This window comes from Mesoplodon mirus (assembly GCF_964341445.2).
Source record: "Mesoplodon mirus genome assembly, chromosome: 4".
In the NCBI taxonomy this organism is placed as follows: domain Eukaryota; kingdom Metazoa; phylum Chordata; class Mammalia; order Artiodactyla; family Ziphiidae; genus Mesoplodon; species Mesoplodon mirus.
In genome coordinates, this window is record NC_138979.1 from 121,286,938 (window position 1) to 121,300,606 (window position 13,669).

At 34.7% G+C, this 13,669-nt stretch overlaps 1 protein-coding gene across 4 annotated transcripts in view; it reads right to left on the reverse strand.

Moving 5' to 3' along the window:
• Nucleotides 1–431: 431 nt before the first annotated feature.
• STRN3 (striatin 3) overlaps nt 432–13,669 on the reverse strand; it is a 116,557-nt gene continuing 103,319 nt past the window's right edge. For all 4 annotated transcript variants that reach the window (XM_082618590.1, XM_082618591.1, XM_082618592.1 and 1 more), the window contains 5 exons: nt 12,113–12,280; nt 10,734–10,874; nt 7,533–7,640; nt 2,167–2,253; nt 432–2,084 (listed from right to left, as the gene is read on the reverse strand). In XM_082618590.1, coding sequence (XP_082474716.1) covers nt 1,915–2,084; nt 2,167–2,253; nt 7,533–7,640; nt 10,734–10,874; nt 12,113–12,280 — 674 coding nt within the window. In that variant the 3' untranslated portion in view covers nt 432–1,914. The remainder of the gene's footprint in view (nt 2,085–2,166; nt 2,254–7,532; nt 7,641–10,733; nt 10,875–12,112; nt 12,281–13,669) is intronic.

Genomic DNA, 13,669 nt, shown 5'->3' on the forward strand with positions numbered 1-13,669 from the left:
ACTTATGAGGATAACTTTTAATTAATGAACAATGCAATGTTTATTCTCTGAACTTTTCTGTGGGAAACAGGTTTGGCTAGATAGGAAAGACAACACTATTAATTGAAATTCAGATTTAATAAAGTAATAGCGTATCTTAAGTAAATGATTTAAGACTGCATATCTGTGTTTTTTTTTGGTTATTTTGAATTATCTAACTTACTTCAATAGAAGATTTTTAAATCCCCAAATGGGGTGAAATACTTAGAAAGGCATTCTTAACAGTATTAACTGTTCTAATCTTATTAGAATATCAATAAACAGTACAAAGTTTAAAAGAACAGCATAAAAATGAAGGACTCACTGAGAAATCATCTCCATTTCCTACTTTAATGGAGAGTGAAGTATTGCACTTTATTATTCAACACAAAATAATGTAGCCAACAGTAACATACAGGTACACAATTTAATATTTATTATATGTATTTTATATACATTATTTTTCAACAGCTGTACGTTCGCTATGTGGTACAATCTTAAAAATTTGCTGATTCATAGTTTGTAAAACAAAAACCTTACAAAACTCATCAAAACTCGCAAACTGATCAGAAAAGTTTTTTGGAAGACTAGAAAAAATACTTTATTGTCTTAATCATGCATTACACAAACAAAATCTTTAGTTACACCATAAAATTAAGCACATCTGAAAAAATAAAACAGGGATAACTAGTCCAAACACAGCAGATTTCTGTATCCTGATTCAACTATTTTTGTATCCTATTTGTAATGCAAATAAAATTTTACTCCAAATATTTTAAAACAAGATAGTTTTCTCTGGAATCATGGTAAACCAAGATATGTATCTGGGGGGAGTCACCTTGGTTTGTAACTTAAACTATAAAATACTCCATTTTTAGTCTATTTTAGACTATTCAAAGAGTTCCAAAATAGATATACAGGTTCCTTTAGCACATTAATAAAAGGATATAAAGACCAACAAAAAGTGAAATAAATAATAGGCTATTAGCAAGATGGATAATCCTTGATAAATAAACTTGTAAATACAGTAAGATGTACAAAATATCACATAGTGATAGGATGCCAAGATTAGTTTTTTTTTTCTTTTTTAAGAGTTCATTTGGAGTACTAAACCCCACCGTTTCATTTTAATACACTTAATAGTCCTTGGTTTAAGAAGACAGTTATGTGGTGTTGAAGGTGGTTTAGCATCTTTATGGAAAGACTTAGCTGAGCTGTATTACACAAAAGAAGGAAAGAGTGTGCTTACACAGCAGCGGGTCAGTGAGATCTCTGTGTTTCAGGGTTTTATAATGCAGAAAAACTTCAATACAATCTTGAGCACTGTTGTGACAGGCTAAATATATAAAAAGACTTATAAAAACTAGAATTTTATCCAAACATTTTGTGCAACTAATGCTAAAATATTTTAAGTTAAATTTTCTTTTTTATTTTTTTTAAAGCAAAATAAGTTTAAAAGGGAATCTGTGGCATTCAACTGATAAACAGAAGATCACTAAGAGATGAAAAAAAGCTACTCTTGGAGCTCACTTCCCCCCAACAAGAGCACCACATTCCTAACCCTAAGGCAGCACACAGAGTCCAAAATAAAAGTCTTTTTGTAAGATCAGACTCCACACTGGCTTAAAGATACCTAAAAGACAGACATACGCTCAGTTCATATCCAGTACAGGCCACAAATAATGGAGTCCTTTTTTTGTCCCACGAAATACAGTAATTACAATTAAATTAATGAGCCTGATGTTAAGATGTGATTTCCACCAATTTATGCCTGCCCCAAATAGCCTTCATCAGGCAGATCACATGTAGTGTCATATCAGTAACATTTTTGATGGCAGTGATGCAGACCCTCTGTGTCCAAGTGAATCTGTTGTTATGATTAGAGTTTTTGTTGATTCACACAAATACTTTGGCAAGGGCATCAGCCCCCGCACTAGCAATATATGCTTTTGATGGATGGAAAGCAACATCATAAATTGATTCATCTAATTTTTTCCTATGTGCTGTTATTTCTTGCACACATGTCTTGCTGTCCAAATTCCACAATCTAATAGAACAGTCATGGCCTGTAAAAGAATAAATGAAAAATGTTACTGAGTAACAGTTCTATTATAAAATTTGTGGGCAGTACAGGAAGTTCAAACTTACTTCCAGACATCAAGTAGATTCCATTAGGATCTACTGCTAGACTTGTAACAGCATCCAAATGAGCTACCATAGAATGGATCATTTTACCTAAATAAAACATAACAGAGAAGATTAAGTTTTTAAATAGTTACTAACTTGAGCGATCAGAAACCAAAATACAATATTGACATAAAATATCACCACAGCAATATTTTTTTATTGTGATAAAATACACATAATACAAAATTTACCATTTTAAACATTTAAGAGGGTACAATTCAGTGGCTTTTAGAACATTCATAATGATGTGCAACCATCACCATTATCTAGTTCAGAACATTTTCATCTCTGCAAAAGGAAACCCTGTACCCACTAAGCAGTCACTCCCCATTCCTCCCCAAGGCCCTGGTAACCACTAATCTGTTTTCTCTATGGACTGGCCTATTCTGAATGCTTCATACAAATGAAATCATACAATAACACGTGGTTTTTTGTGTCTGCCTTCTGTCACTTAGTATAATGTTTTCAAGGTTCATCCACTATAATAATATTCTAAAGACAATTTTAATTCTAATGCAGAAGTTTCCCAGTAACTCCTAAAGACATCTGTGTGACATGAATCTGACAGTATATGATAGTGGAAAACACAATGACTATAGGGTTGCATCAAAAGCTTAAGATCATGTAAAGGGGAATTAAAATGAAAATAGAATCCTTCTCATTCAGAGATGTAAAGATTATTTTATATACAGGGTTAATGATAAATAAATCACCAGGGAATATATTCCTCTCTAAAGATTCTAGTAGCATCATTTATCTTCTGAAATGTCAATCATTTAATAATTAGAAACAAGAAAGGGGAGAAGGGTGGGAGTACATCACAGAAATTACTCTGGATTTCCCCAGATAGTAACAAAAGCACTATTCTGGAAAACATAATTTAGTGAATATCTTCATTAAGATTTGGCAAGCAAATGGATTCAATAGTGAGTTGAAATTAAAAAACAAGTTGTGAATACAAAGTTGCGTTGCACAAATACAAGGGCATCAGCCTCTGCATTGGCAATACATGTTCTGATGGTTGGAAAGCAAAATCATAAATCGATTCATCCAAGAAAGGAATAAAACAGCAAGTACCACTAACTTAAAAAATTTCCTCCCCTTTCATTCAGCAATGAATATTGCTGAATACTCAAATGCCTGGGCTGCTCCTAATGAGAGATGGAGGTTTTTCTCCAGAATTCTATTTACAGTCATTTGCCATGCTCCTTGTCCCCTGATGACATTCCACACTGAGACTTGAAATAGACCTACTTTTGTTATTTGCCATAGGGCTATAGCCCTTGACCTGAATACAAAACCACAACGTAATCAAATGTGCAAAAAGTTACTCTGAAAAACGTAAGTCTGCCATTTTCTGGCAATACTGAACAATTATCAATTAAGGACAAAATTAGTCTCCTGTCATTTCAACCACATGTCTGTTTTTCATCAATACTAAGATTAACAGAGTAATTTTAACGATTTTTCTCTACTCTCCTGAGAAACAGAAAAATCATTCAACATACTATTAGTCCAACATAATTCATCTATCAGTTCTAGAATCCATTCCTCTCAATATTCCTATTAAAAAAAAAATCCAGAGTATGAAATGGCTGGCCTCTAGCACAATAACCCAAAACATTAGGGAGTTAACTACTAAGCATCATTAGCTTCTCTTAAAATGTCAGCTCTGTGATGGTGACTCTTAATTCATAGATCTAGCTCTGATTTCTCTCCTGAGAATGATCCTACACCTCCTATATTTAACATGTCTTAAACCAAAGAATTGTTTCAACCAAATAGCAGATCTACCCATTTCTTTAAGGGTGCTATAATTTTCCAAGTTTAACTTCAGCTTCCCTGCCTGTACACTAAACTAACCCTCACTATGATATGTAAAGTCAGTTTAGAATCAACCTTCCTCTACATAGTCACGAAGTCACTTCAGAATGTGAGTGACCTTCAGATTTGACCATTTACAGAGAGGTGCAAAGCTGAACCAAGCTGGATGCTGGGTTTCTACTAGTGACCACGGAAGTCACAAAGCTTCTGACCCCTCCCAACAACTAGGACCCCACCTTCAGCAGCATATACATGCAGCTTCTCACATTTAACCAAATTCACCCTTCTTCCCCCACCAAGATTAATTCTTTCTTCCTATAACTGAGGAAACAGAGGACAAATGCAGTCACCAGTTCTCTCTTCCCCGGCACCTTAAGCTCTTTGACTTAAGATAATCTTATTATTTGGGATAATCTATGAAATGGAGAAGAAACAGAATAAAAAAAAAAAAAGTGGACTCTGGAAGCAAACTGCATGGGTTTGAATCCCAAACCTGTAATTTTCTCTGTTTTGTAACACTGAACAAATAACTTCTTTTGAGTCCTTTATTTCAACTATAAAATGAAGATAATAGTGCTATATCTACCTTACAGAGCTATTAGAAGAGCAAACATGTTAGTATATGTAAATCAAATAGAACAGTGTTTCACTCACAGAAAGCAATATACCACTTATCTGTAAGATTCAAGAGGACAAGATTTTTTTTTTTTTTTTTTTTTTTGCGGTACGTGGGCCTCTCACTGTTGTGGCCTCTCCCGGTTGCGGAGCACAGGCTCCGGACGCGCAGGCCCAGCGGTCATAGCTCACGGGCCCGGCGGCTCCGCGGCATGTGGGATCCTCCCGGACCGGAGCACGAACCCGTGTCCCCTTCATCGGCAGGCGGACTCTCAACCACTGGGCCACCAGGGAAGCCCAGGACAAGATATTTTATTTTTGTTCACGAAGCATGGAGAAGTGTGCTGAGGATATGGCAGATACTCATAAGCTTTGCTGAATGAATGAGTCCATAACCAATTCAGACCCTCTTCCTCCAAGTCCTCTACATCCCTCACTTGTACTACACACCTTCTCCCAGATTCACCCACTAGCCAAGTCTCTTGAGCACAGCACATATGCAATTCATATTTGTCCCTCTACCAAAATTTTAAAAATCATGAGCCCTGAAGATCTCTCTGGAACAAACAGTACAAATTGAAAGTTTTGAATTCTCTAAAGTCAAGGGTCTACCATATAGTGCGACTTGAATACTCTTTCGAAACCAATATTGCAAACCCCTGCTCAAATATTCAAGTGGTTTTCATAGTGCATAGTGTAAACAAAGATCCATTATTCTTAGCATGGCTCTGAAAAGTTCACCTCAATAGTTTCTGCTTTCCTTTTCCAAACCTTCCTCTCTGGCTTTGCCTATAAGAAACTTCTGTTCCAGCCCAAGTTCCCACTGCTGTGCCTCTACTCAAAATATGCCCTTATCTGGAATTTCCTATTTTCTTCACTTAAAAACAAACAAACACCTTACCATTCTTTCAAGGAAACACTCAAACCTTCACTCTATGAAGACTCCTTTATCCTACTGCATTATGCATGAGTGTGTGCATGTATGAGCATGTGCACAACAACACACACTATTTTCCCCAGACAATAAGCCCTCAGAAAGCAGAAACGACATCTTATACATGATAGTAGCCAGTGCAGTGCAAAATACTAAATATACTTTTATTGTTAAAACCTTAATACTTATTGAGTCCATTCATACTATCAATTTCTATGTTTCAGATAAAAAAAAATTCAAGGGCTTCCCTGGTGGCGCAGTGGTTAAGAATCCACCTGCCAATGCAGGGGACACGGGTTCAAGCCCTGGTCCGGGAAGATCCCATGTACCGCGGAGCAACTAAGCCCGTGCGCCACAACTACTGAGCCTGAACTCTAGAGTCCACAAGCCACAACTGCTGAGCCTGTGTACCACAACTACTGAATCCCGCGTGCCTAGAGCCCATGCTCTGCAACAACAGAAGCCACCGCGATGAGAAGCCCGCGCACCGCAACAAAGACCCAACGCAGCCATAAATAAATAAATAAATAAATAAATAAATAAATAAATTTATTTTAAAAAATTCAAGAAATTTACTATTAATTTGATAGAATAATACCCTATTATTAACAACTTAGCTAACCCAGTTATTGGGATATTCTAGTTTATCACATTTAAAATAAATTACCACTTTTCAAAGAAGACTTTAAAACAATACATCTCAACTCAGTTTACAGTTTAACTCAAGTGTTGTGTGTGTGTGTATCTGTGTGTATGAGAGACAGAAAATGAGAGAGAGAAATTTTCCATTGTTTAGAGCCTGTTGCTTCAATTATCTTCACATTACAAATAAGGTACTAGCTGGTTAACACCAAGAATTGGTAGAATTTGTAAACAATTTAAAAGGTTATAGGCTCCTTATTTCTGATTTCTGCCAGTAAAACAGCCCTAGAGACTCACTTTTTGCTTTTAATATAACTACTAAAATTCCTGAACCTCCCCTTACAAATGTAAATCTTCAATAATTAATGAAAGGAATCTTTTTAGAAATACAGTAAAGGAAATTATCTCTTTGCTCTTGCAGCAGTGAAGATGTTTAGGCTTCATAAAAATGTTTAAAGAATTGATTTGATAAGGTGTTAACTGAGAACATTCACATGAATATGAATCTTCTTTCCTGTGCAATATATAGACCTGTGAATATCCATTCTCTTCTCAACTTGTTCTACTGAGTTAAAAGGAACCTCTGTCCACGAAAAGTGTTATTTGAACAAAGATATTTATGTAAGACTCTAAAGACTAAAAATTATGACCATGTCCTATACAACCTTCAAAGAGAAATCTGTAGTTCTAATTTGCTGTCTTGCTTGATAATTTGTTGCCCTGCAAAAATGTTGCAATTAACATTTAAGTTTATTTGGAAGTCCTTCAATACCCCTCTAATCATTTTAGCTCCTCAAAGAAGCCTCTCTTAGCTATCAGACTTTTCCTGAAAGAGAGCAAACAGTACTTTATGTAGTATTCTAGGTAATGACAGATGATACAGAGGCCCTTAAACAATTCTATGGCCAAATTAAAATTTGATTTGACTTCTATATAATTGGTATGTTTTCCTTACAACAAGAAATAGAGGAAAGATGATAATAAACAATTGACACTGTATCATCATTTCATCCACTGAGAAATCATTTTAAGGACATATTTGAAATGCCAAATACTAGAAAGAGATATTTTCTGCTATACTAATTCACAACAGAATATAAAGAAAAAAAAATTCAAATGAAAGGGTTTATAACTCATGAAATGAAGAAATCATAAGAGATGCAAGGTATTATATACACTTAAGGATAAAAATTAACATATTATAAGTGTGCTACATTAAGTAAAGCAAAAATTTGAGTTAAATCAGTTTAACTTGGCAATTTTGAAGGCAAGAAGTCAATATCTTATATAGAAAATAAGATAACCTACTTACCCGTTTTATTGTCAAAAAATTTGATGTGTCTATCTTCATGTGCAGTTATTGTAACAGGAAGTGTGGGATGACTTACTACTCTGTTAATGTGATTACTGGATTGTAAACCTGAAAAATAAAGGAGAATAATATACCAAAATTCAAACCATCAATGTAATGTGAAATCTAAAAAAAGTACAAACAAGACAAAATAAAATAAAAACAGGTTCACAGACACAGAAAAGAAATAGGTGGTTACCAGAGGGGAGGGGAGGGAGTGGCAGGGGAAGAGGTGAAGGGGATTATGAGGTACAAACCTCCAGTTATAAAATAAATAAGCCACGGTGATGTAATATACAGCATAAGGAATATGGTCGATAATATTTCAATAAATTTGTACGAGGACAGATGGTTATTAGATTTATTGTGGTGATCATTTCATAATGTATGCAAATGTCAAATAATATGTAGTACACCTGAGTTAATATTGTCCATCAACTATATTTCAATTAAAAAAAAACAAAACAAATACTTCAATCAGAAGTTAAATGATGGCCTCTTTGGTCTTACCAAAAAAAAATAAGAATCACTTACAACTAAAGCTTTTATACATAAAACAAAAAATCTAACAAATAAAACTAGAGCTCTAGAGAGATACAATTTCTTACACGTGTAAGCTATCATGCCCTATAATATAAATGGATAGTACTAGGCTCAAGTTTAGAAAAAAGTTAGAAGTATTTTAATGCAGACTGTCAATATAGGTGGTTCACCATTTTTAAAAGACCCACAAATCATTGCTTTTAATAAATAGCCCATAAAAGAATTAGAGGCAATTAATAAAGAAAAAATTCATAAGTGATAATTAGATGTTTGCAAGAAACACCCACATCCCACCCACACTGACAAAAAACCAGAGAACTGGAATTAATGTTCTTAGGAATGAGACCTTTTCTTTACTACCAAGTTCTTAATTTTCGATTAGATTAGTGATGAGGGAGAAAAAGAGAGAGATCAAAACAAATGGGAAGGGACTTCCCTGGTGGTCCAGTGGTTAAGAATCCGCCTCCCAATGCAGGGGACATGGGTTAAATCCCTGGTCAGGGAACTAAGATCCCACATGCCACGAGGCAACTAAACCCGCGCGCTGCAAGGAAGAGCCTGTGCGCTGCAACGAAAGATCCCACGTGCTGCACTAAGACCCGAGGCAGCCAAATAGATAAATTATTTTTTTTAAAAAAGGGAAAATATCGTCAACATTTATTAGACTAAGTACATCAATCGTTCTACATGTATACAAGAACTCTTAACTAACTTAAACACATCGAAAAAAATAATCTATGTAAGAGGAAGAAAGGGACTTGGGTTGAAAAGACACTTTGGGTATAATGTGGTTTGAGATTTGACCATGGAACCATTTAAATGTTTTCTATAATTATAAAATGACTTTTAAAAGAGCAGTCATGAAAAATCAAACAAATGAAACTTAACCATAAAATTAAACAAATGAGCTTAACCATATATCCAATCGGCAGTATAAGCACAAAGAAATGAAATACTTTCAAGTGACTTTTAAAAGCACAGTAATTAGACTGTCCAACACTAGTAGAATATACTCTATTATCAGTAATGATACCGTTGTTGTTGGTGTTGCTATTATTATTCTGAGATGACTGTATCTGTACTGTGAGATAAATCAAACAAGAAATTATGATGATTTTGCTGAGAACCAAGAGTTTCAACATTGTTAAAATGAGATAAAGATATAAAATCAATGAGATAAATCTGAATTAGAATTGGAAGTATTTGTATAAATTTATCAGTCTTTTTCTTTATTAAAAATGTACTTTTAGCTCTGTCCACTGAGAAAGTCTAAACCAATGACCAACTCAAGAGACATGAGAGCCATGGGGACTGACTCAATAGCACAGCACCTATCTTGTAGTCTCTAAATGCCATTCTCCACTAAAAGAAACCATGGCTCCTTAGAGAAATGGCTGATTTCAGATCTGGGGTGCAAAGTGAACAAGATGAACCTAGAACACCTTGTCATCTCAGAAGGTAAGAAAACCATCAACAACTAACAGGGTCATGTCAAAAGGAGGACTCAGGAGCCAAGCTGAATAAGCTCCCACTGGCCAAAGATGAAATAATTGGAGTAGCAATAAAGATAATACCTGCACCAGACTGAAATACATAAAATACATTTGTAACCAAGAAAGATTATAATGCTAATAAAAACAAACAATACCCAAAAGACTCACTTGGTCACCTTTGGAGGATGCTAGGGAACTACCTCATCATCTTAAAGCAATCATTTATCTTGCTTTTCCTTTATAACTACTAACTCCAGGTAACCAAATTACTGATGAGAGGTGTCCCTTTTTATAGAAGCATTCTAGCTAATAATGGAGAAATGATAGAATTAGAAAATAATTTTTCAACAGTTAATGAATTAATGGACCCAAGCAATGACTGGAAACATAAAAAGATAAACCAGACAATATTTACTTCTGAAAAAAATTCACAGATTACTATGAAATAATCTTGCCAAAAACACTTAAAAACTTTAAAATGAAGACAAATAAAAACATTGAACCTGAATTTGAATAAGCCTCTAGATCCACAAACAATTTACAGGAAATAAAATGAATAGAGAAGCGCATTAAATGATACCACAAGGATGTAACTGGCAAAATCCAAACTATGGGAAACTATAAGACAAACTACCCAATTTCTTCAATTAAAAAATGCAAGGGAAATAACAGAGATGGAGGGGGAACCTACAGATGAAAACAGACCTGAGAGACTTACCAACCAATCACAATGCATGGGCCTTATTTGGATCCCTATTCGAATAAACTGTAAAATACATACCATGTCCTATACTTACAACCTTGGCCATTTACACATAATTATTGGAGCTGGATGATGAGTTCATTTGGTTCATTATATTTTCTCTACTTTCACATGTATTTTCATTAAAAACTTTTAATTATTTCACTTGCTTTCTTTTACCTTAACATTGCTCTACTCACTTCTCTGTCCCCACATACTCACCCAAGCTTTTAAGCATAATTTGAGGAAACAGCAGAAATAATAAGTACACAGTGAAAGTAATTATTTTTCCATCCTAAATACAGTCAAAATATAAAAATTGAAAGGTTACCCTCTATTGTGAAATAATCCTTTTTAAGGTTCCAACCTTACCAGAAAACTTACCGGAATCTATCTGTGATGAAAGCATCACCAATGACTGTGATGTTTCTAAATCATAAATTACTGTACTACCAGTGTTGAAAGAGGTCACCATATGAGCTGGATCACAGCCTATAAAGTCAACTGATGTAGGTATTCCATGCTCTGAAAGGAGCACAAAGAGACACAGTGTAAACACAATAATTTAGAAATCTCTGATTTCCTAGTAAGAAAAAGGAGTTTGAATATTCTTCAAATAATGTTAATAATGAAAAAGAAAAAAATTGTGTTAGGATGGTAAGATATAATGGGTAACTTTTCCTCAGTTATTAGGAGTTTTTATAACATCACAAGAAAAATATAGCTAGAAGACTCTTAAAGTTAAGAGTAGATATATACAAAAGTTATTGTTCTCCTATGCATTTTCTTCTGAGAGAGAAAAAAAAACCTACATTAGTTTACTGGCCCACTTGCAATTTTATTTCTTACTGTATAATGATAAAATAGCATTCTCACATCATTGTCTTCAGAGACTGTTCACCTGTCTGAGACTGGTAAGCCTTATCAAATAGCTAATACAAGTCAAATTTTTGGATCTGTGAAAATGAAGGTTTGGACTCTGGAATCCACTGATGCAGTACTATCCTAAAGTGGCACAAGCAGCAATTTTGCTCTTTAACATATTAAATTCAACTGTCCAGATCAATGCATAACTACGTGAAATCTGGAGTAAGCAATTAATTACCTGGATGAAGCAAGAAACAAATTACCTAAATGAATTTTCACCTCAAAAGCTTATTTAGGCAATTCAAAAATTAGTAGAATCACTAAGGTATCTAGAGACCCAACAAAATTAAGCATAAATGTTCATCTAAAATGTTTTAGAACAAAAAATTATTTTTAGTAAAAATAAAAGGTATGATTAAAAAAAATTACTTGTGTAACTCAGTTTGCACTTCCCAGTTAAGGGTGCTATTTCAATGATTATGGTTAGACTTCTCAACCAGTGTGCTCATATGTGGTTTATAGGTATGCTTGAGACTGTGATCCCTTCAATCTTTGTAAGCAGCCACTTGGATGGAGCTGGTGGAGGGCCTCCTGCTGTTCCTATAAGTACCCTCTGTTTGTCTACTCTACTGTTACATACAAATAATTCTATTCTTCACATAGGACATGTCCTGAAAAAGGTCAAAAAAAGCACTGAGCTACAGGATATACTTGCAAAGCACCTTTCTTATTTATAAAAGAAATGACTAGGAATAAAAAAGATTATCACAGCTTTATAAATTTTTTTCAATTATCTCTTTAAGCAGTCAGGAAATAGTAAATCAACTACTTTGTCTTTTTTATCTTCCAAATTTTTTAAAAAATTAGCTTTTTTCAAAGAGGCAAAATTTACTCACCCTTGTCTCCATTGTAAGTGCAAATACATGGCAATTTTTCTTGTGGATTCCATAATCTAACAGTGCCATCTGCTGAACATGACAGTAATTGATTTTTTATGCCACTATAAGCAAGACCCCAGACAGCATCTGTATGAGCAACTAAAGTGCCAGCTAGAACATTTGGCTCTGTAACAAAAGAAACAAACAAAAGTTAGCTGAAAGAAGTTTTAAAAAAATGCTTTTGTATATAAAGATAACTTACTACATAACTAAGTATAAAGACTACACATACAGTCATAATAAGATAAACCAAAGTGCACATAGCCATCTCTATGCTGTGGAGTTATGGGTTATTTTTATTCCCCTTTCCAATACTTTCCTACATTTTTGCAATTTTCTAAAAGGAACACACACTTAAAAAAACTAAAAAAACAAAAACAGCTTTATGGAGATGTAACTCCCATGCCATAAAACCCACCAATATAAAGTGTCAATTAAATGGTTTTTAGTATATTCAACAAGTTGTGCAATCATCACCACAGCAACATTAGGACACCTTCATTGCTTGTTAGCTATTTCCCCCCAATCTTCCTCTCTGCCTTTCTGCAGCCCTAGGCAACCATTATTCTACTTTGTTTCTATAAATCTGCCTATTCTGGACATTTTACACAAATAGCTTTTTGTGACTTCTTTCACTTAGCGTAATGTTTTCAAGGTTCATCCACGTTGTAGCATGTATCAGTGCTTCATTTCCTTTTATTGCCAAATAATATTCCAGTGTATGGATATACTACATTTTACTTATCCATTCATTTGATGGACAATGGGGGCTAATAACATTGAACATCATTTGTCCTACAATCCTGTTTCTCTACTAAATTCCCACTTTGCACAGATATTTCTCATCATCTCTGCAATACTCACAGTTCGTAACCTCCCTTACTCATGAATGATTTTCTCTCATACTTCACTGGGGAAATACACCGTTGAAATAGAAACTTTCCCCCTACCTTTCTGTCACTCAACCTATAAATCTACTCGTATCTAAAACCATCTTCTCCGTGTTTCCAGATACAACTAAGGAATTATCCTCCTTCCCTCAAAAGGCTAATTCCACCAGGTATTCTGGATTCAACACACTAACTTGCTTTCATGTTTAGTTTTTCTACTACACAGATTATCCTCCTCCCTGGGATCATTACCACAGCAAACGAATATGCTCCAAAATCTCTCAACCTAATAAACAAACCTTACACCACCCTCCCACCAAATAACAGAAAACCATATTGAGTAAATGTGCTTTCTTAAGTCCCATTTACTCTCTAAATCACTCCAATACCATCACCACACCAAAACCACCCTTGCTAAAATCACCAGTGACAAAGTCTATTCTATCAAATTTAATAACATTTCCCTTCCTTCCTTCCTCTTTTCCCTCCTTTCCCTTTTCATCACAGTGCTTTTCATCTATAGAGTGTACCTTGAAAGGTCATCCAGAGGTCCCTTTACCTTCTGGTCTTAGCCCCAACATCCAACCTCTGTCTGGCCCAAACCTGGACGATCTATTTGTTACTT